Genomic DNA, 26,497 nt, shown 5'->3' with positions numbered 1-26,497 from the left:
ATTAAATTCAATAACTTTTTTTTTTTCAAATTTCCTTATAAAGTAATTGAAATCTATTACTTACTTAGCCAGATATTAAATTTAATATTTAATTTAATGACACACAGTCAAGAAAGCAACTCAAAAAATGAACATCATGTTTTTAAATGGAGCAAAAAGAAGAATCCATCATCATCTTAAATATCTCAACGAATGAAAAAAAACCGCACCCTGCTATAGAAGTTACTTTGGGTATAATTTTACAAATAACAATAGAATCATTTTGTGTTCTACATTGCAACCGACAAACATTCTAGCCATTTAAAAAATATATATAAAAAACTCTGGCTTTTTTCCTATTCTTCTAATACATATAAATTTATGTGATTTTTAAGAATTTGTTTGAAGTAAAAATGTAAAGGAAATTCCTTAAATACTCTACTCTCGCCTTTTTTAGTATTCATCAAAAACATTTTGGAGGATTTTTTGTGTTTTTTTTTATTCTTTACTTTAGCAGCCATTGTGTGTGGACTTTTTCACTTTTAAGTATTTTTTTGTTTTTGTAGTTTAGTCGGCAAGTAGCTCTTTCTGTAGCATATTTTATGGCGTGTGCTACTTGTTATGCAAAATATGCCGTTTTATAATTTTCAATAAAATTTTTTTTGTCGGTTTTATTTCCTACTCTCCATTACATTCATTACATATTTCTTTCTTTTGTAGTCGTCTGTGTTATGAAGTCCAAAAAATATTTAAATAACTTTTTTCTCTGCTACCCTCTTTCCTTTACTATGTTCACATTACTTAGAGATTTATTAAAAATAAGTAAAGAATAGCCATAAAGTATGCTATAGAATACTTTGTTTTGAAATAATAATAATAATGATTATATGGTACAAATTTATATAGACCTAAGAATCGACCAAAAACCCAACCAACCAATCCACCCACCCAACCATCCATCATCTACTCATTTACACACTTTCCTTAGCGGCGCTCTCTCCTCTTTCGCTTTAACACTCTTAAAAAACTGTGAGTAAGAGTTGTTAGAAACTTTATTAACGTAATGTAATGAAAGCAAGCAAATCGCCTTAAGTTTTTCTTGTCTTCTATTCTTTTGAATTTCTACTTCCCGAAGAAGATGATGATGATGCTGATGATGAGGTTTATACTGTATGCCTGTAATGTACTTCTTTCACATTAGCCTGTCTTTTTTTTGTCTTTGTTGTAACATGAGCAAAATTTGTTCGTACAATATGAAGGTTAAAGAACTTGTGTTGGGTTGTAAATCTGCCTCATGTTGCATGGAGATCTAAAGGAAGACTAATGGTTGTTTCTCTTCTTTTTTGTATTTTTTGGCAGACTTAAGACCAAACAAATGTTTTCTTGATGTATTTAGATTATGAATATAAATTTTGTGTTTTTTTTTGGATTCGCGTTATATATTTTTTTGTGCGTTATTTAAAAAAATAAAAATTTGTTTAAACAAATTGAATTTTAAAGCACTTATTTTGTATAAAGTGAGATAAGTCATTTAATAAAGAACAAATTATTTATGGTTTTTTCATACTAATTGGGACAACCATTTGCATGATTCAGCTGCAAGTAAGAATTCCGGCTGTCCCAATATTCTTTTTAACATGGATCACAATTTTTCAATGGGGTTTTAGACAGTTTATGGCAAATTTAGTTTAATGACTTTTCAAGGGAGTATTTCCTTCCGCATAATGTAAAATAATACCAGTTGGCCAACACCAAAGTAGGAGAAATATCCCCAAACCATTATAAAAGCATGTCTGACAGAATTATTGAAGATTTGGATCCCGAAGATATCTGGGGTCTTCAGAAAATTGATTTCAACAGACAGGCGGACAGACAGACAGACGGACATGGCTTAACCGACTCCGCTATCTATAAGGATCCAGAATATATATACTTTATAGGGTCGGAAAATTATATTGTGGAAATTACAAAAGGAATGACATACTTATATATACCCTTCTATATTATCGACATTTTTCCAAGTTGTCTCACATTTTTGTGAATAATTTTTTTTGTACTGAACCGATTTTGTGGATGTTTAATAACAAAATGGTTACAACCGTGATCAATTGTTTTTGTAAATCTAATTAAGTTCAGTTGTGTATTTTAGACGTGATCGTGTTTTACACAGACGTACCAAATCGAGTTAAAATTTTATAAGAATCACTTTTACAAGAATTGTGGCATCTCGGAAATTTCTGATAGGTATACAAATTATGTGTTAAAAGTCTTATTTATAATAAATTCATAGTGTAAAATGTGTTTATTAAAGACAAACAATTTGTAAGAGTTTTAATTAATTTGTCTTCCTATTTGTTATTCAAGCAGAATATGTTGCTTTGTTATAAAACTTTCATATAATCCAAATTTTAAACTTATTTCCATGTAAAGAAATGTTTTTGTTTTTAAATTTCTCGCATATGTATTTTACAAATTTAAAAATAGTTTCTTATAAACTTATTTCCTTTGCCCAACGAAAAAAAACCAAAAACAAAATTCCATAAACTGTTGTCAGTAACACTGACCACAAAATTGTTGCCCTTCTTTCAACAAATCAGCCCTGTGTTTCCGTTGTGTTTGACATGCTTTTACCTCGTCCTTCCTAAAAGTGTAAATAAACAACACATACAAAGACTACACAAAATATAGAAAGAGAGAGAAAAAAAAAACATAGTATACTTTAAAGGGAAAGTGTCAACATAACCAAACAAACAATAACAACAACACAACATAATACATGTCAAAGCTCTTTTGTTTGTTGATATGATTTATTAATTCACATGCAGATTTTCCGTTTATATGTATATTTTATTTTTTTGCTCACTCACTCAGTCTCTTTTTTTATCCTGCTGATTTTTTGGTACCACAAAACAGCAGCAAAAGGAAAGTATATTGTAGTAATATTTGCCCCATCTGATGACTAATCTGCTCCTTCTGCTTCCTTTATTACGGTTTTATATAGACTCCCCTCCCAAAAGGTTATAGAAAAAAACAGAATACGCTTTATTTCGTTTATTTTTTTCTATGTCGTAGAACACTGCAGTAAAAACTATAAAAAATAAGGCCCATGAATACCCCACAAAGAAAACAAATAAACATACACACACAAAAAAATACATTTTGCACCAAACAAAAAATATATATATTTTTTTAGTATGTCACACCAGAAACAAAAGGCCAAACAAATAAATAGCAACAGCCATTATAATCTACTATTGTATGTGTGATTTTTAAATAGAGTGGAGTCTAACCCCTTAGTAGAAGTTAAACAAAAATATGCTAAAGTATGCAGATTTTGAAGGAAGCCAGCCAGCCAGCTAAAACAGTTTTAGGCTAATTTTTCTTTACAATTCAATGAATCTGAAACAATGAGTCTAAATTGTATAAGATTTATGGGAAATTGCTTTTATGGCGTTTGAGATGATTAAGAATATGAACAGAATTTAGAAAATCGTAACTCACTCACTCTGCTTGCTTTTTATAATTTTTAAAATTTTGTATAAAACTTTGCATACATGTCTAATTTATTCGACAAGTATTAAAGCAGGACAGTGTTTTATAAGTTTTGCTTTAAAAAATAACAGTTTTAACTAACATCACAAAAGGTCACGATCGATTTTTCCCCTACAACCTTTTCCTTCAACAGTATATCAAATTTTGTAGATCTGGGTCCATTGTGTATATTTATAGTAGTATTATTTAGATTATTTTTTAACATAAGTCTTTTAACTTTAAGAAAATTAAAAAACCAAAGCCTCATCAATTTTGTCCCACTGTGCATGTTTTCAGTAGCAATAATAATCTGCATTAATTAAATTGTTCTATATGAATGATAATAAAGCTGACAGTTGTTATTTATTTGATGATTTAAGCAATTTTTAAAGGAAATTTTATTGGTCCCATTGTGCAGACATATATTGTAAATATGTATTTAATCTAATATTTGTTGTAAAATTTAAATAATGATAATTTCATGTTTTTCACATAAAAAAAACATATTTGAAATGAATTTTAGACCCACTGTGCAGGTATAATACATCACGAATTTACTATTTTAAAGTTATTTGTAATGTTTTGGTACATTTTAAAGATTTTTATTTTTTTGGTCCCATTGTGCACAAACCATTTATCTTTAATGCATTTAAATAATTTCCAATCTAATTCGAAAATTATTCTTAGCCCCATAATGCAAGTATGAAATAATAATATTTTGGTCCCAATTTATTAAACCATTGATCGTCATATGCCTTAAATTTCACATACAATTGTTATTGTTAAGAAACAATTTTACTCCATTGTGCAGGTATAAATTGGTCATGTTTTTATTTGATATAAATTATAAATATTTGATCATGTATTACCTTAAAAATCAGATACAATCACCCCTATCGGCAATAACATGTGAAATTTTGTTCCCATGAAATATCCATTTCCCTCAAAGGGAAAATTGCTATCGTGAAATTCCCCATGAACTTTTCATTCACAATAGTTGATTTTGTTCGTAACAGCTGTTTATTGTTTACAAAATTCCATCTAAAAATTCCACAACATGGGGAATTTTTTCACGTGAACAAAGTTGATGAACGAAAAAAGGAAAAGGGAACACATTTCATGTGAAATATTGATTCGCAATAGGGGTGAATTATAATAATATCAGGTTTTCTGGCTAAAAATAGATTTGCAAGTTATTCATAGACCCATAGTTCAGGCATAGAATAACCATATTTTAGATTTATAATGCTGTTGTTTTGTTTAAAAATTAACATAAATTTGTTGAATGTTTTGTTAATGGTTTTGAAATTTGTGGTCCCACTGTGCAGTTATAATAAATTTTAAATATTTCATATTAAATTGCTAATTTAAATTCAAATACGTAATATCAAATTCATGTTTTCCGTCTTAAAAACTGATTTAAAATTTTTTCTTTAAACCCCAATGTGCATGTTTCAAATTACATTATTTTGATATTATCAAATACTAATAGTAAAAATAATTTTATTCTGAGCTATGTAAGCTGTTTTTAAATTTTTGGTCCCACTGTGCAGCAACAAAATTTCAAAATATTAGGTTTTTTTATTTACAAATATTCAAACTAAAAATAATTTATACAATATAAATTTTAATTCTTTAACTTTAAACCTCCCGACGTACTGTGGAAAATTGTTATGCCTTAAAATGCTGTTCAATGTACAATTTTAAATATTCATCCCTTTAGTCGTTATTTTATTTGGAACATTTTTTGACTATTTTCATTAAATAGACCCAACAACTACAATGATCATCCAGCCAGTTGATGAAAAGCCAACAAGCAGCATTCCGATACCCAAAAAAAAGCAACAGCAACAAAAATTGAAATAAAATACTTAAAATATTCATAGGAAAAACACATTTCCCATGAAAACGTATGAATGTTTTTGAAGTTGGTCACTGCGAATATTTGTTGTTTGTTGCTGTGTTGCAGTCATTGTTGAAACGAATGTATTAGAGTATCCAAAAAAAAATGGCAAATTCAGAAAACCGGTTTCCGAATTAACCGAAAAATTGTATTCTTAAAACAAAAGTTTCGATTTCTATCATTCTAAAAAAAATTATGAACGATAATAAGATTTGTATAATAATAAGAATTGTATACTAAATCCTCTCAAATTTTACATATTCGAATATTTAAGGCACTTAATTTATATAATTTACAAAATATTGTCAAATGCTACAATTTTCTATAAAATATGTCAATATTTTTAAAACTGTTATCAAGCATTTTGCCGGTTTGTCAAAAAACCGAAATCGGAAAAGTTTACAGCAAGTTTACGGTTCACCGGTTATCGGTTTTGGATACTCTAGAGCAGCGAAATGCAAACTCACACCACTACAGTTTTTAGATATTGTAGTTGTATGAGTTGAGAATTATTCTCTGGCAAAAACAAAAACAAATAGCTGAAATAATGAAATAAACAAACGTAAAAGCGTAACACAACCTGCTTCTATCAATGCTCATGCGAGACTGACTGTTTTTATACAATGTGTGTGCTTGCGTACATGTGAAAATAAAAACAAGAGAGCTCATTTGAGAGCTCACTGCAGCTCGCTGCTCTAGAGTCTAGTATGTATGAATGTGTAGTTGTTGCTGTTGTTGAGTGCAAATTCTCATATTCTCCAACCCAAACAACAGCCAACAAACAAACAAACTCACTCGCAAACACTTGCTCTTACAATCCATGTCATTTACAGTAAACAAATATGGAAGAGTGTGTGAAAAGGAGAGTGGAGGAGGAGGGGGCCCGTTCCAAAGTGTAGTTTGTTGTATTTTGTGAAGTCGTCACCATTGTACTCTTACTTACAATCAAACACATACTTATGTGTGCCACACTTGAAAATATCATTTGCAGTGCGTGCTTGAAAATATGTTAAAGGGTTTAAAAACCATTCGTTATACAATTTTCCTCTTTTGCCTCGTTTTTTTTTCATTTAACCATCTTTTGCTAGGTTTTATATTACAAATTTGATGATGTTTGTCGATGTTGTGAGTGTGTGTGTGTGTAAATTTAAATGTTTATTTGTATTTTATATTTCCCGTAGACCCCTTGGTAGCACTTTAACCACCATATCGCCCTTTTTTCCGCCATTCCCTGTACGAAAAGTAAAAAAATGTAAGTGCAAATATATAAAATAAACCAATATGCATGAATGTGAAATCAAATGCTTGTTTCCGTTTCCGCTGTGGTGGTAATCTTTTGCATTTTACTCTTCTTTTTTCCGGTTTTCATATACATATGTATGTTGTTATGCAGTAGAAGTGTGTGTATTGCTGAGCAAGTAGTTCACACAAAAGATATTTCATCTGAAGAAGTAACAAAAATATGTTGAAAATTTGCAAAATTGGGAAATCGATCTCCAAGTAAAGACAGTTACAAGGAAAACGTTTTAATATTTAAATACACACACACATGTGTTCTCTTTACCCTTCCTGAAATTTTCCTTCCACTTGTTGTACCCTTCACCATGAGTGGTATACAATAGTTTATCATTCGGTTTGTAATGTCCACGTTTTTGATTTGCAACCCCATAAAGTATACATATAGATGTATATTCTGGGTCGTTCTAGATAGCGGAGTCGATATAGCCATGAAATCAATTTACCGAATCCACCAAAAAGTAACATAAATTATTGATACATCAATATATCCGCTATAGTCCGTCTTTATTTTCTTTATCAACATTTTTTCATACAATTTTTTTAACAAAATTTTTTGTTTCATCGTAAAAAAAGATTTGAATATTTATTGAAGTATATTTTTGTGAAGGGTATATAAGATTCGGCATAGCCGCACATATCACTCTTACTTGTTTTCTGGTAACTTTTTCGCAATCTCTGATGCATGAAAAAGGAGTGAGTTCATTTAAATTTATTTTCAAATTAAATTTTTGTCGAAAGTTGTGCAGCACTATTTTATTTAACCCTTTGTTAGTCGCAATCATTTTCAATCGAGACTAGTTGCAATTTATCATTTGATATCAATGATACGTTTGAAAATAATCTCTTCACTTTTTATTTCGAAAACATCAAAACAATAATAATTTCAAAGTATTTAAAAGAATAATACAAATAAAATTGCAGTAAAAAAATATTTTTATCAAAAAATAGCTTAAAATTTAGGATGTTTAAACAAATTTACAATAAAAAAAATTTTGTCTGTATCAACTAGATCAGTTGTGACTAACGGAAGGTTAAATAGGTTTTTCTCAACAAACATAAGCCTCTTTGACAAAAAAGCTTTATTCACTAAAATCTTTTTTTGTACATTTCTTGTGTATTTATCAGCAAAAAAGTTTTATTCATAACAATAAAACAAAAATTAACTTCTTTTAAAATATTTTTTTCACATTAAATGTTTTCCATCAAAATCTTTTTTCATAAAAGAGTTTTATTCACAAAAAATGTCTTTCCATAGAAACTTTTATTCACAAAAAAGCTTTTTTTATTAAATCAGTTTTATTCACAACAATAAAGCTTTATCCATAATACAGTGAGGGTCCACTCACTGATCCGCATTCCAAACACTTCAGCCAAGTAGATAATACAGCACAACATAGAAGTGTGGACTTGATCATACTATTTTAACAAAAAATCTTTGTTTTAGAGTAAAAAAATAGTAAAAACGAAAATTGTTAAGCTACAAAGTAGTCTTTATGTGATATTTAGAGTGACTAGACACGTTCAGAATGCATTGAAGTGCCTGGAAGTTATTCTAAAAAAAGTAAAACAAAAATTGTTTCTTCCTATTATTTTTCAACAAAAGTGCACGAAAAAGCTTTTATTTGGCGGACTCTTAGCTATATTATTGCCATATATAGTTAAGCCGTATCACAAAGTCTGAATTAGCTGTTAACCAAAAACTGATGACACCTTTTTTAGAGGCTCCACTGATTTTCAGAAACTTTGGCCCATAAAAAAAATCGGTCACCAAAATAGACAAACTGAGTATAGGGTTTTACTACCCTTTGGTAGTAGAGTCGAACCTATACTGTCATGATCTTGTGTTTTTCCAAAAGTCTTCATTTGTTGCATAGTTTTATAAATAAAAGCTTTATTTACAAAAAGCTTATTATCGCCAAAAAATTAAAATTTGACACATAAGTAAGTTTCTTGCAACTGTTAAACAAAAATATGTTTTTTTTTGTCAAAAATAAGCTTATTTCAAAAAGGAGATTTTTGTAAAAATAAGCTTTTTACAAAAAAAAGTTTTAATACAAAAAATAAATAGTTCAACTAAAAAAAGCTATTACACAAAAAAGCTTTTTTCACAAAACATCTACTATGCAAACATATTTTTATATTTTACCAACTTCAGGATAAACCAAATTACTCTGATGCAGGGTGTAAACAACTTGTCATCAAATTTAATTTCATGAAGTGTGTAAATGTTCTGTTTTTTCTCGTTCTTTCATCTTTATGTACATGACATGGGTTTATTATGCATGTAGTCCGCTCACTGGCTACTCGTACTTTAGATGTGTACTTTTTTTTTGGAAAGGGAATACTTTAATGGTCAAGCGGACGTTTAATTCAATTTGTTGATTTATATATTTTCCTCTTCACATCAGCATCTATCAAGTCATTCACGTTACTTGTCTTTTCTTGGAGTTCTATTGGGTGAGACTTTGTTTTTAATATTATGATTAAATCATTTTTAACTTAATTTTTTTAAAGCTCTTTGAATCGTGTTAATATGCAATGTGGCACTTTGATCTTTTAGGTACAGAGAAGGGAAGTGATTTGTAGAGAAAACAGCTTCGTTGCAACAACAACATATATTTGTTGGCAATCGACAATCAAATGTTTTAGTTTAAATTATAGAATTTTAATTTCGTTAACCATTTTTGGGTTTCTAAACGAAATATCACACGACACAAAAGATTTTTTCCTAGTGAAGTCCAAAAAAAAAGATGTGGTTCTACGCTTGATTAAAATAAATTTTGTTAGTGGCCATATTTGAGTTGGAATTTTTGGTTTGGATAAGCAAATAATGTTAAATAAACTACTACAGGACTCGACTCTGTCATATGTATAATGAATTTACAAGTGTGCATGTGTCTGAGATCACGTTAAAGTGTGTGTATTTCCGGTTCCTACATACTTGAGTGCCCTTGGGGGTTTTTGTTTTTTTCATATTTCATGGACTGACTATATTTATTTATACACAAACCTTACACACACGAGCACATAGTTATACATATTTGAACATCTAGGGATTTCAATTGACTTGGTTTTATTATTATTTTTGTATTTCCTTTTTTTTTCTTGTGAAAAACTCTGTTTAAAAATCATTCATTTGGTTTGGTATGTTCGTGTTTAAAACCACTCAACATTTGGTTATGAATTTTCGGAAAATTCATATGAGAAGCCATATAGAGAGTGAGAGGGAAAGCAATGAATGTGTGATGAGTTGAAAGAAAGAGGGGAAAAATCAACATCAGTAGCTGTGGCATCCACATCATCCTTCCTTCTCATGGTTGTGATTCATCATCATCATCATGCCAGCCATGCATCCATTCATCCATCATGCATTTATTATTATTTGTGCAACTGTATTGTAGCTGTTTCTGTTATGAGGCTTATGATATTTTAATTGTGTTTATTTAACGCTCCATTCCCCCTCCTTGTTTTTCTCTCTTTTAACGTTTTCATTCAAAATTTCGCCACTGAAAGAGAGAAAATTTCTTGTAAAACATTGAGTTATTTTTGGCAAATTGTTACTGTTATACATGTACTTCTGCTATGTTGTTTTCTTTTTTCTTTGCTTTCCAGCAAAATTGTAAATTAATTTCAGATTTTATTTGCTAAAATTGTTTAAATATACATTTCCTCATATCTATACGATTAAGCTGTTTTTTCATTAAACCTGTTCAACAGTTTAAAGGCCAACGCCACCACAGCTCCAACCACCACCAGTCATTTTTAATTTAGCATTTAAGTTTATTTATTTGTAATTATTTTTTGTTTTGCTAGGAGGACGGTACTAGAAGTTGTCGTCAAAAATCAACTAAATAAAATAGTCAAAAAACATAAAATAGTTTTCTTCCCAACAACTCTGTTAATTTAAAATTTAAAGAGAAACCTTTTGAGCTTTTTGTTCAATATTTAGCATATTCTGAATTGATAACGAAGGTCATTTGAACCATAATTTGTGTATGATCCTCGTATTTAATTTATTTTTAACTTTCCACATATTAGTTTGTATGTTTTAGTTTAATTCAATTAAATTATTTATTTTAGTGGCGTAAAACTATTTTCGAACAATGGTTAAAACGAATTCGCCGTTATTGGAAAATAAGAAAAATACTAATTTCTATGAAGAGGAAATTAAAGCACAGAGACTTTAAATTGTATTTGTTGGATTTATGAAAAAACTTTAAAGTAATTTTGGCAACAGAAACTTATTTTGATAAAGATTATTTAGAAATACCAGTTCATCCTGTCTTTTTGGGCATTATATCATGGGTATAAATCCTTCTCTTTGGTCTCTCTTGTATTACACATTAATTTAATAACCCAAAAGTCGCTTTTTTGACAGTCAGCTCTAGATTTTTATTTTTATACCCTTCACCATGAGTTTTTCATTCCGTTTGTAATTTCTACATTTTTAATTTGCGACCCCACAAAGTATATATATTTTGGATCGTTATAGATAGCCAAGTCGACATAGCCATGTCCGTCTGTATGTTGAAATCCGTAGTCTTTCCGTAGCCCCCAAATAACTTACTAACATGATTGATACATCAATATATGTATCGGGAATTCTACCGGCTTGGTTGCTATTTAAAATCGAGAAAATCGGCCCACAAGTGGCTGAGATATAAGGAACAAACCGGGACAACCTCGATTTTTGATCTATATCTGGATTAATAAGTCATTAATATAATCAATATGGATATCTAATGATAGATATTTCAAAGTAAATTGCAACGATGTATATAAGGCTATAGTAGTTTGGACCTACAATGGGTCACAATCGGGAAAAATATTTTTTATCCGAATTTTTTTTTACGAAAAAAAATTTTTGTCATAAGTTATTCTTTCACTAATAAATTGAATTTTTTTTAAAAAAAAAAAAAATTAAGAAAAAAATTTAAAAAAAAATTTCGAAAAATTTTAAATTTTCAAAAACAATTTAAAAAAATGGTTCATTGGACCCCGATATATTAGACTTTTGGACTATTGATTCTTTATTGTGCTCTTGTCGAGTAGACTCCAGCCTTTTGGAATCCCGCTTAGTAGGCTGTAAAGTATTATACTCCCTTTTAGTAGACTATTTTCTAATGGACGGTCGCCGATTCTGTCATCTAATTGATTGATAAATTTTCGTAAATTAATATTCCCTCTATTAAACTCGTATCAATTAATCTTCCATCTATTTAACTCTTGTTTATTTTAGCAGTTTAAACGAGCTCTTAAATAACCATTTAGTACATAAGAATTATTTAAAAAAACTGTGTCATTATTACCCAATCAGTGTCTAAAACAGTAAACATTTTATAACTTTCAAAGCAACTTGCTAAGTCTATTATTTCAACAATTTTATTTCTTTTATATTTAAAACTTTCCAGCTTTATTATAAAAAGCTGTAAATTCAGTTTTTTTTTAAATTTCTAATCAAATTTTTTTATTTCTTGTCTTTTGCAGGTAGGTGACAATGTATGTACCTGTTGTACAATTTTCGGTTTAATTATTACTGCCCTCTCCTCCTAATTTTCTATAACGGGTGATGTATTGAAAAGAAAGCCGTTAATTTTTATTTTTTCTATGTTTTTTTTTGTTGAAATTTATTTATTTTTTTATTTAAATTAACTGTTAATGACTTATTTTTCTTAGAATATTTTTGTTCAGACATTAATAAATTCGGCCATTAACTTTGAAATTAAATGTCTAGGGGTTTTGTTTTGTGTTTTAGAGAAAAGGAATTAAATTGTTTCTGTTCATTTAAGTAGGTAGAAAGAGTTAGAAGGTGGTTTAAGTCATCAACAATAACAAAAAGAGGAATGCAAATAATTTTGTTGGCAAAATAAATTTTATAAATGTCAGTAATTTATAAAAAAAATTTAAATTGAAATGTATACAAAATTTTGCCATTAAATCTAATTAAATAATAACATTTCTAAGAACTGGTTTAATTAATTTATGACATTATTAAGGCTTTCACTTTGTTTCTGCAAATAAAAGTAATTTTTATGTTTTCTATCATATACATATTCAAACTATATGTGTTTGACATGAAGTCATCTATGACATTCAATCAAAATTTCTCCATGAATCATTAATATATTTGTTTAAATCTAAAATCCTGCTAAATCTCGGAAAACAAAAACATTTAAAATGTTTAACATAAAACAAACAACAAAAATCAAAACAGCATTTATCACTAACATATACAATGTACATATATTTTTTGTTTGCATCTAAATGAATCATTATCACGCCAAACTATCACATGTCTAAAGGTGGCACACCACAATCCAAGCGAATGTATCGGCATGGAGGCAACTCATCATCCCTCTCATTTAAATGTTCGTTTTTATGCTTGGCTCCAAGCCAACCAAAAATTATGATAATAAAGATTATTTGGAGACGAAAATGTCGACAAATCAACGAAGAATATTTTTTTTTTGAAGTTAAAAATAAAAGAAATGGCACGATTAACCGAAACAAACAAAAAACTAATGAAACGAAATGACAAACAAAAAAAATAATTAATGTATTTATAAATTCTATTCTTAAAAAGTAAAAAAAAAACAAGAAACAACCAAACTCAGGTAATCATCATCTTGTGGAAATATACACATGGAATTTGGCCAGTGGTGGCAATAATAAGGAGGATATTGGGGTTTTATACTGAATGATGATTAGCAGAGACGTCAGTCTATTAAGTTCTCGTCTTAAAGACTCACTATTAGATTTTTGTTAGTTTGACTCTCGTCGATTAGACTCTGGCTTTTTCTCACCAATTCTTCAGATTTCTTGTTTTGAAATCAAACTAGATTCAGTTTATGTTTTTTTAGTATAAATTAAATTTATTAATGAAATTCTAAACAAAAAAATTTCCCCTCATTGTGTGTTTCTATTGCGAAGTTTTATCAAAAATTGAATATTAATTGAAACAACTTAATATTGAAATATTGAAAAATGCTTTCATTAAACAAATAAGAAAAGACAAGTTAATAGATTTAACCTTGACTAATGAAATGTTGTTAATCAAAAGACAATAGAAGAAAAAAAACGAAAAACTAAAATAAATAAAACACGTTTTAGAGCCTAAATTTATTAACAAATTAGCATTTCATATATAAATAAAATAATAAAATGAAATCAAACAAAAAAATCTCTTAAAGTGGATGACAAACGTATTTAAGCCAACAAATATGTCTCTAACAAAACAGCATGCTTCACCATAGATACATTTGTGTTAACACAACTTTAAGCCAAGTGAAGATGTGATGATATTATAGTTATTTGTTGTTATATTTTTGTTGTTGTTCAGTAAATTTTGGTTATTTTAAGTAAATAAGTAAAAACCTGTCTCTTAAATATTTATTACGACCAAAAATCCAAAATCTGTACATGAACAAATATGTCATTTTAGATGAATTTGTTAGATATTTCAATATAAATATTTAGTTTTTGTTCTTTGCTTAAATATAATTCATCATTTATTTAATAAGAAACTTTTTCTCGCACACACATATTTAACGCAAGAACATCTGTTTCGGTTCAGATAAGAACAGAGCAGCAAAAAAACAAAATAAATGAACTAAAAGAAATATGAAAATAATAAAATTTAAATGACATAATAGATCTTGTATCTGTCATTCGACAAAATAACAACAATTATTCATAAATGAAACATTTACATACGAACATGATTTTTAGTCGACACTCTATGGTCAGTATTTAAATAGAATCTGTGATGTAAATGCTGCAAATACACAGGGAAATTTAAAAACACGGATTTCATACATTAAACTTTATTGTTAGGCTACAAAGGAATCTCCTTATTTTTTAACAACCGAAATAAAATTTATTTTTTAAGTTCTATTTACAATATTTTGTTCGCTTATTAAACAGATTTTTCAGTTATTTTATTAAATCTTAAGGAGGGCATTTCCAATTCTCCTATTACATTGTACATTTTGTTGTGGCGGTCTTTTTAATTTTGGAACATATTTATATTTTTTCCAACTATTTATAGACATTTTCCTTCATCAAAGTCATTTGCTATAGATCATATTTTTCATTATTCATTAATTTATTTATTTCTGTGTTCTATGTTTTTCTTTTCATTTTGTGATGTTCGAAACATTTTGACATTAAACACTTGTTTAAAATGATGTTTAAATTTAATGGGCCAAAATTAATTATATGTTAAGGAGAGTTGATGTAGTTTTGCGTGCAAGTATTTTTTATATCTTCTGAAATTTTTCTTGCCGCTACATATTTTCCATATACAAAATTCTAGTTAATTTTTAAGTAATATAAATTGTTTCAAATGTTTATAATTGAAAAAGCTCATTATTTCAGGGTTTTTCTAAAAAAAATTATAAATAAATTGAATAAATAAATAAATTTAATGCGGGAATATTTATTGGGAAATTTGAAAATTCTTGCAAAATTTATGTGGTCATAAAACAGTAGATTTCAACCGCCTGGTAAATAAATATGTTTAAGCAAATTGGCCGTTAAAATGTTTGTTTATCGGAGATACATTTTTTAGTGAAAAATACAAATGATTGAAATTAAATTAGTTTGAAGTCTATTAGAAACTAGTTTATTACACTACGGTCGATTATACTCTGGATTATTAGACTCCGTTTTCAACATTTTATAGAATTTAAAAACTTATTTTAAACTCTTTAAGATTAATGTAAACCAGATTCTCGCTGTAAAAATATTTGTTCTAAACACCTAAATGTATGCTTTATATATTATCAGTTTTATGCACTTTCCACAAGATTTTCAGTTTATAATCTCAAAGTCGGTGAGAGAGAGAGAATGCGATAAAATTTACAGCCACATTTTCGCACTACATATAATTTAAAATTCCTACTAAAGCTAATGAATTCTGTTTGTTATGAAATTCGTCTGAAACAGCCAAAGCAAAACAAGAATTTTTTAAAAAAAAAGTGCAAATATAATTTGCCAAGAGTTTATTTCTTTCGCATTTCATGTCACCAAAAATACCACCAAAAAAAAGTGTATACAAAATATTATGGTTGATGTTTAGAAAGAGTGCGAGAAAATCCCAACAAATAAAAGACTTTTATGTAGATTTTACTGAGACCCTGAGTAATGCTAAACAACCGAGGTAAAAAAAAATAAAAACAAAATTAAGGTCAAACTTGGAAAAAAATCAACAAAAGGAACGAAAACTAAATTTAATAGCATTGTACCCAACCAACCAGCCCATTTTGGAAAACCACAACAAGATTTTTTTATTTCGCATTTACATTTTAAAGAAAGAAAGTAATGCAATGTTGCAAAGCATGATGTAAAACGAAAGAGCAGAAGGAATATAGCAAAATGAATTAATAAACCCAAGTTGAAAAATTTACAGAAGCAAAAAAAATTAAACATCAAGAATTATAAAGTGCAAATAACGGTACTATGAGATTCTTGCTTGGGAAAAAATATGCCCTGAAACAGCTTTAACAAAAATATTAGGCAACAAACTGCACATGAAAGTCAAGGGCAGATGGGCAAAGGAGTAAAATCTTTTTAATTTTTTTACACAAAATATTAAATATTACTTGTTTTACTTGGGCTCATTAAATAATATAATTTGAAAAAGATTTATGCTCGTTAAATTTTCGGAAGTGGGCCTTATATAGGAGCTATGACCACACAGAGAAAACAGATTCGTGATAGCAACCGAATTTGTTGCCAATCGAATGATTCGGTTGCACACATAGAATTTTTCAGTTCTAACAACAGAATGTCGCTTGATAAAGAAGAATTTTAGTTGAGGCAACCAAACTTTAGTTACCCCTTCCATAATATTGTAGCCATAACTGTAAAATTCGGTCACTAAGATAGAATCATTCGATTGGCAACAAATTCGGTTGCTATCACGAATCTGTTTTCTCTGTGCAATTATGGACCTAACTAACTTGGAGCAAAATGTGTGTAGATATCTAAATGAATTAATTATTTATAGGCGATAAAGTCCTATTTTGGGAGGATGCTAAATGATAATGGACCGAGTTCAGCCAGTTTCAATAGGCTTCGTCCTTGTGCCGAAAAAAGCATGTGCCAAATTTCAGCTAAATATCTTAAATTTGCGACATGTACTTTGCCCAAAGACGGACGGACATCGTTTAATCGACTCAGATAGCGATTCTTAGTCGATCGGTAGACTTTAAGGTGGATGTTAGACTAATATTTTTTGGGCGTTACAAACATCAGCACAAACACATTATATAAATATGTAGATGACATGCCCTGATTAAATCTTACAATGGATTTATGTCGGTTATCAAGCTCTATTTTCAACCAGTTGAAATTTGAATTCAAGTTTATTAGGGTTTATACTGGAGGGCAACCAGTATAAATTCACTCTTTCTAAGCGCTGCTTGTGTCCCCTCCACTTAAAATTTTTCCCATCTACTTTTCTCTTTAAGCCAACTTTGGTAGCATTAAACCGTTAAGAATACAGAAACAACAGAAAAGTAAATAAAGAACTTGCAATATAAACTGGTTGGTTGAGTTTTTTTTTATATTTTATTTTTGCACTAAGAACGGGTGAAATTGCATTTTATTTTTTGCTAAAGAACAAGAAAGTGGCAGCAGCAGCACCACCAGGAAAAAGAGAAACTAAATTACAACCAGAATATTTACACAAAGAAAGCAATAAAGAACACAAGCAACAGAAGAAAAAAAAAGTCATTAAAAATGTTTTTTTAAACCAGGCCTAGCCAGTCTCAAAGAACTTTTGAGCACGAAGTGCAAAACAAGTCTACATGTAAAAGAAAGGTAATAAAGTGTTAAGGAATCGTTTGGTTTTTGTTTTTTGCTTATAATTTAAAGTGACATGACACAATACCATCAAGAGCTAGAAACAATGAAAAGGAATATAAAAGAAATGGCAATACAGTGGAATATGAATTTTAGATACTCGAAAGATTAACAAAACATTTTATAAATTATTTAAGAATAATAAAACCACTTTGATTAGTTGAGGTGACCAAAAAAATAATCATGTTGGTCTATGTTTTCAGAAAAAATATCACCAGATTACCAAGAATTATTAAAAAATGTTGAATGATTTTGTTGGCATTTGAACTTAAATATTTATGAGAAAGATGAAAAATTAAGGTCGTTAAATTTACTATATTTCAATATCCATTTCCATGGAGCTGTTTTATCTTATTTTATTTTGAATTACTTTTGTTAAATTCTCGCTAATCTTCCATCAAACTTAACACCATTTTGTCATGTATTTATTTCTGTTTTTAATACGCCACCATAAATCTCATCTCCGGAATCACTGACACACTTTTACTAAATTTGTATATCAAAAATTGTTCTTAAAAACAAATTACAGCTCATTTTATTGGTAATAAAATCGAAGTGTGTGTAGTAGGTATTTATCAAAATTCTCGTAAATCTATACCACAGTGCGTGTCAAGCATGTTAAGCTGACTAAGAACAAAAAAAACATTTCTGAATCAAAATAATTCAACAAGCTACAATAATAAACTTCTTTTTTTTTTGTTGGACAAGTTTTATTATTCTTGTTGTTGCTGTTATTATAAAATACATTTACCGTTATGTTGACCGATTATTTAACGGTTATTGTTATAAAATAGTGTTGTTGTTGTGACGCCTCTTGTTTAAATTTTTCTCTTGGATTTTCTTTCTCTGTTACTCTTCATTAAAAAATACAAAAGCAATTGGTATTGTAGTTGTAAACAAAATCAAGTTGTTGCTCTTTGCTGTTGTTGTTAAATCTCATTAAAATATATAGAACTTTTTGTTGTTACTACCAAAAGAATGAAGTGATTCAATTGCTTGAATGTTTTTTAAAATGTATGAGTTGGAGTACCCAGGTAGTTTTCATTAATAAGTTTGTATTTCTATGTATGTAGTTCTATATGCTGATTTTTTTGTTCTACGTTTATGGAATTAATTTTGTTTGGTTCCTACAACCCACTCATGATTGTTGTAATATAGACATTTTTTGTTGGCCTTATAGCTTCAAGTAAAAATAATGCAGAAAAAATCATTACTTTTAACCTGTCCAAATATTTATTTATATTTTTTTTTAGAAACTTCAGTCTTGCCGGTGTGTGTTTGATTTTTTTGCAATTTTTTTTGTGCAAATATGTTGACAAACAAGAATTTTTAATGGAAATTAATTTACATTTCTCCTTTTTTCCATTTATTTGATTTTTTACTTTGGTGTATAACACCATTTTAACGAGTCTTAAGTATAGAGACATTTTGTGCACACTACTGACTTTGGGATTAAGCTGACCATATAGAGTCTAAGCTTGCCATGGACTTCCAGAAAATTTGTTCATAAGTATTTTTAGTATGAAGTTATGTTTTCCATAATATGGGGGTAGGAAACGAATTAAAGGGAAATTATTTTTCTTTTTGTTGCTTGGACCTGCACTCAGGTAATGACCCGTAATTATTCCAACGCATTTTAGGAACTTGGAAAATAAATTATTGGAAGTAGGATAGAGGGAGTAGTGTTTGTGGACATTTGATTTGAATTTTTCTATATTGAAAGGTACATTAAATACATCGACAGGAAGCTTATTCCACATACGGACAGACGGCTAATTTTCCTAAGAAATGTTGCATCTTTTATATTTATTTCCAAGACAATCTCCCAATACCCCCAAGAATAATGGATCTTTAATACTTCCAATTTCATTCATAACCGCGGATCGTTTAACTTCATATTTCCAAAACAATAGTGGATAATTTATAATTATTTTCAAGACAATTGTATATGAATCGTGGATCAATTAACTTCCTATGACTTAGTTACCAAAGCAATTGTGAATTTCCAAAGCAATAGTGGGGTTTTTATACCTCCAATATCCAAAATAATATTGGATCTTTTATTCTTTCAATTTTGAATATAATTGTAGACCGTTTAACCCTTATGTGTGTTAACTTTTTGAAATTTAATTGCAATTTTCTTTTTATGCAGAATTCCTAGGCTCTTGAAACTTTCTGAGAACTCATAACTTCTTCTTATATTTGTTTTTTATATTGGACACTTTTGTGTCTTGACTTGGGAGGGATTGGTAAATCATTTTATGTTTTACACCCTTAACAGTGTGACAGGGCTCCCGGGTACCACATACAAATTATATGGAAAATATTACTCATACGCTCACAACACAATACTGAGTTGTATTTCTACTTGCTGAATTTATTTGAGGACAGTGTATATAAATGAGAATCCCCATTTATTGAATTGTCGTTAGACTTAACTTAAATTTTTTTTGCGCAATTATATGTAACTTCATAGGTTCTGTATGTTGGTACCCGGGTACCCTGTCACCCTGTTAAAGGTGTTTTTTTTTTGTCACATATACATAAGGGTTAATCATAAGTCTATGAACAATAAATAAACTTTCAATTTAATCATAAGTCTATTACGATCCAAAAGAAAACCGAAACATCTTAAATCTTTGAAGATTAATTACTTTTACATGATATGGCTACTCATTTCAACAAAGATTGGATCGCCCTTTTCTGCGTTGCCCACCATTGTACTCTTCCTTGTATACCTGAAGAGCTAAGGCATAGATTTTCGTTCTCCACACGAGTCCTAGCCAATGCAGGCGTAGATAATCTTACTCCCGAAGCTGCCTCCATTGACTAATACATATATTAGAATGGGTAATATTAGTTATTTGTAATTTTGGATTAGTATGCTCAATTTACCACGCTGAATAAAATATTCATCTTGTCTTCACCTTTAGACCCAGTCTTTTTGACTGCTTTGAAAGTTTTATAAAAGCAGAACTTACTGTCGTATTGCGTCTCATTATGATAATATCGTCCGTATATGCAATCAGCAGACACTTAAATAACGTCGATGGTCTTAATTTTCATTTACCGTATCGGAATGTTGAAGAAGTCACACGATAAATAATCGTTTGTTTAAAACCTCGATTAGTACTAAATGGTTCCGAAAGGTTTGTTCCTAATTTGAAAAAGCTTTAAGATTTTTTAAAGTCATGCACAGCAAGAGTATCTTTTGGATATGTCAAGGTCAGATTTGGCGAGTTAAAACTTTTTCCTTATCGGGTTTGATGTAATTTATAGCTTGTTGGTTGATTTTTATACAAGAGATTCGTTTTAGGAATCTGTATTCGTTGATTTTCTTGATTTATTATGATATTTTAAACAATTTTTTTTATACTTAAAAAGCGCATTCCCAATTCGAACCGACTTCAAATAACATTTTTTGTTTGTTTCTGGCCATTTGGTTTTGTTTGTCTCGAGTACGTGTGTGTTTCTGTTGACACTTATTTTTATGGTCAATATGAAGTTAAAGCCAACTATATATGGTCTGTAAAGAATGCAAAAAAAAAATACTAAAAGTTTTATGACAACTACTCCGCCGTCTTTGTCGCTGTGGCAAAAAAATAACATGCTAAACTTGTGGCAGGTACAAGAAACATGAAAAAAATCTAGGTTAAACTAGAGAAATTTATATAAATGACGATTAACTTCCGTTGAGTTGTTAGTTTATTATTGCCTCCTTCTCTTTTACTCTCTCTTTTTGTTGTTCTTTACTGAGACTTGTAATTATTTATTAGTGTTTGTTTTAAGGGCTTTTTTAAACTGATTTTAATGAATTTTATACTAAGGACAATATTTAACATTTTTGTTATAACTTGAAGTTATAACACTTTGAATTATTAGGGGCGTTTTTAGAAATTTTTAAATAGCTTTGAAAGCTAATAATTATGCCATACAAATTTGAAAATATTCATACTTAATCAAAATCGTTTGAATTAAGGAAGCTTAATTATCTTAAATAAGCATATGCCTAAAATTATGGAATATATTTATATGATCCCGTTGATCCTATAAGGAGCATAGGTCCTCAATAAATTGACTGAACATGTTCCTATCTTGTGATAATAACGCTCTCACTTTGCTCCAACCCTTATGTATTACGGAATAAACTTTGACATAATGTCCACTAAATGGGGTTTTAAGATATTTTAGAATATTTCTTATTAAATTTTTTATTTTAGGGACATTCTTCTTTAAACTAATTACATGTATTTTCATAAATTATATTTCTTCGACATTTTCTCATTATAACGCTACTTGGTTTGCATTGAAATTAACATACAAAAATCGCACTTAATTATAAATGCATTTTTGCTGTAGCCAGAGTAATTTTTTTTGCTGAGCTGTTATGGCGGAAGTGCTACCATTTATTTATTAATGTCTCAATTTAACCTTTTTCATTATCTTTAACTGTATAGTTTAGCATTATGAATATTAAGTTATTTAAAATTGTTTTGCTGTCTTTGCTATTGTTTTACAACCTTGACATCCTCACCCCTCACATTATTTTATGTATTTTCAGACATTTCTTATTCTTTGAAATTATAAAAAAGATTTTCGGTTTTTTTCCTTTAAACCCATCACATTTTTATTTTATTATTTATTAATAAATAATTTGTTTATATGTATGTATGTTTATGGAAATATTTGCTTAAATGCGTATGCATTTTATTTAAAATTAATAACACATTATTTATTTTTGAATTTAAATTTACAAATAACAGTTTTGTTTTATTCGAAACATATTTTGTATAAATCAATTTTAAAATACTTTTGGTTTTGTTTTAACATTTTATGCATTTTTTTAATAATTTGATTTATTTTATTCAACTTAAATGGTTTTTTAAATGCTTTTGCAAATCAATCATAAAAAAATGTTTGTAGAAGAAATCAAAAGAAGAAAAATGACAAAAAGACATGATAATATTGAAATGATTTATTTAAGTTTAATATTTGGTGAATGGAAAGATGGGCAGACAGTAGAGTGGAGCCGATGTTTATTTAAATAAAATCCATTTTAATATAAACCAACAAATTATTTTTATTGTATTAAAATCATTCAAATCTTAAATAATCAAATTTTGTTTGTTTAGAAGCACAGACAAATGGATGGATCATTTAAAGATCAGCAATTTTTATTGTAAACATACACAATTTTTAATATAAATTAATTGATAGCAATATAGTATTAATTTGCAAGTCAATCGTGGATCGTTTATGGTTTAAAATTCCAAGTCAATCGTAGATCTTTTTTACTTGCAATTTCTAAAACAATCGCGGCACATTCACAGTTTGAATGTCCAAGTAAATCGTGAACAGTTACAAATTTGATGTTAACAAACCAAGAAACGTTTTTTACAGATCGATAAAAACAAGTGATTTTTTCAGCACTGAATGGCTTATCTGACGTACAGTGCAGGAAGTTTATTTTGTAATTCAATTCTAAAAGAACCACTTTCATATTCCAATTGTTCAATTCACAAGGTCTCCTATCATGTCATATTGTCATAATGACCTAATATTTCACAATGGTTTAAAAATGTTGTTATTGCCTTTCAAGCATAAAATGCCCTAAATGTATGCTGTGTTTATTGTGTTATCGTAACCAATCAGCAGAGACCTGTGCCGAACGCCTATATTAGGACATTATGACAATATGACATGATAGGAGACCTTGTGAATTGACCAAATGTATTTAACATATTCACAACATATCCACTTTCAAATCGAGTTTCTTCTTAGTTTTTTTCCTCGTTATATGACAAAGTGTAACATATTTTTAGGCGTTTTTTAAAATTTCTGTTAAATAGCAAAGCCTTCCTTTTTTTAATGTCTTTTTACAAATAAAAATGTATAGCCTATTTTTAGGTTTTACTTCTATCGCTCTTTCCATTTCAAATCACCATCAACCTGTTGTTTTCAATCGCCGTTTTTTTTTTTTTTTTTTTTGTAAAGTATTTTTAATATTTTCATAATATTTGAGCTCTGTGTGATTTGTTTTCAAATAATTTTTTTTGCAGTTGCTTTATTACCCGACAGCTGTCAACAGTTTTATTTTAATAAAAAATATATATTTTTTTGCTCTTTTTCTACTATAAAACAAGAAGATGGAAAATACAAAAAAAATGTTTAAAAAACTCCAGCTTTATAGACGCTCTTCAAACGACTTTTATTGCTTGATAATATTCAAACCATATTGTGTCATGTTGTTAGAACATTTAAAAAAAAATGAAATATATTTGAGAAAAAATAACGAGAAACTGGAGAGATTTTGATGATGACATGATGACTAAAAAGTAGGTGGAGCCCAACAACAACATTAAACTGAAAACAAAGTTGTTGCTGTTGTTTGCAATGGCTGAAGCAGGAACAGCTTAAACATCCTCATCATCATCATCATCGTCCGTAACACAAGATAAAGAACAGTTTATATAACAAAATCCAAATAGAACAGAAACAAAAAAGTGTAGTACAGAAATATTAGTAGCAACAGCAACAAAAGTAGTAGCAGTAGTAATACAACACAAACGATGACATTGATTGATGATGATTAACAATGTTGCAATTTTTATTGCTTTAATTTTATTTCCAAACAATTTTATTATAGAAAAATAAATAAATATTTTTACAATTTTTTTTTTACAAGATGAAGTTTGAAGAACATACAAGAACAAACTGAAAATCATTATATAATATAAACAAAGTACATACCAGCAATTCATTTTTTTTACTTATTTTCTTGCTCCAAAAGACACAAAAATGACGTTTATAGTTTGTTTAGAATATGATAGAGCATCTTTAAGTATGCTATAGAAATTGCCATAAAACTTGATAACATAAAATGGATATTATAAAACTTGATTATATATTGTGAAGAAATTGTTTTCATTTTAAATTTCATTAAGTTAATTTAAAGCCTGAAAGTATGCTATAGATTTTTGTTCCTTACAAAATAGGCAATATTCAGACGTTTTTATAACACCTGAAAATATGCAATACATTGCAAAATATTAACAAATGTCTGGTGGAAGATATGTGGAAGTTATTTTAATTACTCAATACTTTTATATATTTTTTATAAAGAAAATATTAATATTTTGAACAAGTATACATTAAAGACATTTAAATTTTCTCATAAACAAAATTTCTTTAAATATTCACTTCATCTGTTATATATTGTATCTTTTAAATGTTAATTTTATTTACAATATAAAAAAGAGAAATTCTTCTGTTCATAACACACTTCAGTGCATCTTTTGCTTTAAAACTTAAAGAAAAAAACATAACAAAACCAAACATGTCTTGTCTTGTATTCATTACAAATTCATCTAAAATGTTTCCACCTTAACAAATTGCTTAATGAAATGTATATTTTCTTCTATATTTTATTCTCCTTTACAGTTTTTTTTGGTTTGTTTCGAAGCTTATAAAATTATCTCTGTTTATATGTCATAGACACAAATAGCCTGAAAGTATGCTGTAAATAAATGCAAGCAGTAGCACTAGTTGTGGGAGCCATCGAACATACATTTGCAATTATATAAAATTTAACTTAATTAATTTCGTTTCTTTCTTTGCTCGTTCATTTAATGGAAATAATTTATTTTCACTTAAATGCACACAGATAATGGTAGCAAGATATACATAGTAACAAGGCCGTAAAATATGTATTTTACTTTTAAAATTTTTTTTAATCGAAACACGATTAGACCGACCTTAATTATCAATGTGTGTTGAGCATGGGTTAAAGGAAGGAAGTAGAAAGTAAATGTGAAAATATTTACTATGGTTTTACAATATTTAATATTTGTATTCAATAAAATATGAACTTAAGATTAATTTCTAAAATGTATGGCCTATTAAACAATTTATAATTATGTTTAATTGTAATTGTGTGTTTCTGTACCAAATACATCTGAAAGATTTTCCTAGTATAATAGTATGAGTATTTCACACCAGTTAGTAGTAATTATTTTGTAAGTTAGTGTTTCAAGTTTCAATACTGAGTTTGTGATATTTTTATACCTCCAATTTCCAAGCTAATGGTAGTTCTTTTAGATATCAAATTTCCACATCAATCGTAGCTCTTTTAAACATCCATTTTCCAAGTTATTCGTAGTATTATTTTTATCTGCTCTTTTATAACTCCAATTCAATTTATTATGACTCTTTGACAAATTCAATTTCTAAATCAATTTTCAATCAATCTTGCAGGTTCTTTTACAACTTCAATCAATCATCAACTTAGGTGTTTCTGGAATAAATACAATTTTTTTATTATTTATATTATTATCAGTGTACCAAAGATTTTAACAAAATTTTACTACAATATTATTTACCATTATAATATACAGCTGATTTTAATCATAACCACTTAAACAATTATTTATAGAGAACGAGAAATATAACTACAGCATACTTTCATAATTGTCCTAATTTATAGCATACTTTTATGAGCTAAATTGAAAGCAATTTATGGAAAATCTCATTATAACATTAAAACAACATTACACGCCCACACACACAGACAGCAGCAATACAACATTTTAGTGACATTTTAATAGAATTTCACTCAATATTTCATATCACTTTACATACCAGATTTTTAGTAGACAAAAGACGAACAAAAATATTGGAAATTAATTTAACATTTTGTGATTGATTATAAAGTAAATGTTGCACACACATAAAACATAAAATGCTAAAGAGCCATAAAGGGCGTAAAAAACTGGGAAATTTCCCCAATATCTATTGACATTGTGGCACATAACAACCAACATCATTTGTAGTCTGGGTTTTTTTTTGTTGTGCTGATGCATCAGATCACAAAATATACCAGCAAATGATAAATGACAGTAAAATAAATAAATCTGTATACTA

General features: G+C 28.5%; 1 protein-coding gene across 11 annotated transcripts in view; it reads left to right on the top strand.

Moving 5' to 3' along the window:
• pum (pumilio) overlaps positions 1-26,497 on the top strand; it is a 560,122-nt gene that overhangs the window by 386,145 nt on the left and 147,480 nt on the right. For 5 of the 11 annotated variants that reach the window (XM_065514262.1, XM_065514279.1, XM_065514303.1 and 2 more), the window contains one exon: positions 12,200-12,211. The exons of the other annotated variants lie outside the window; for them this stretch is intronic. In XM_065514262.1, coding sequence (XP_065370334.1) covers positions 12,200-12,211 — 12 coding nt within the window. The remainder of the gene's footprint in view (positions 1-12,199; positions 12,212-26,497) is intronic. 11 annotated transcript variants of the gene reach the window in all.

The sequence above is a fragment of the Calliphora vicina genome, chromosome 1, assembly GCF_958450345.1.
Source record: "Calliphora vicina chromosome 1, idCalVici1.1, whole genome shotgun sequence".
In the NCBI taxonomy this organism is placed as follows: Eukaryota; Metazoa; Arthropoda; class Insecta; order Diptera; family Calliphoridae; genus Calliphora; species Calliphora vicina.
This window is presented reverse-complemented; position numbering and strand designations above follow the sequence as displayed.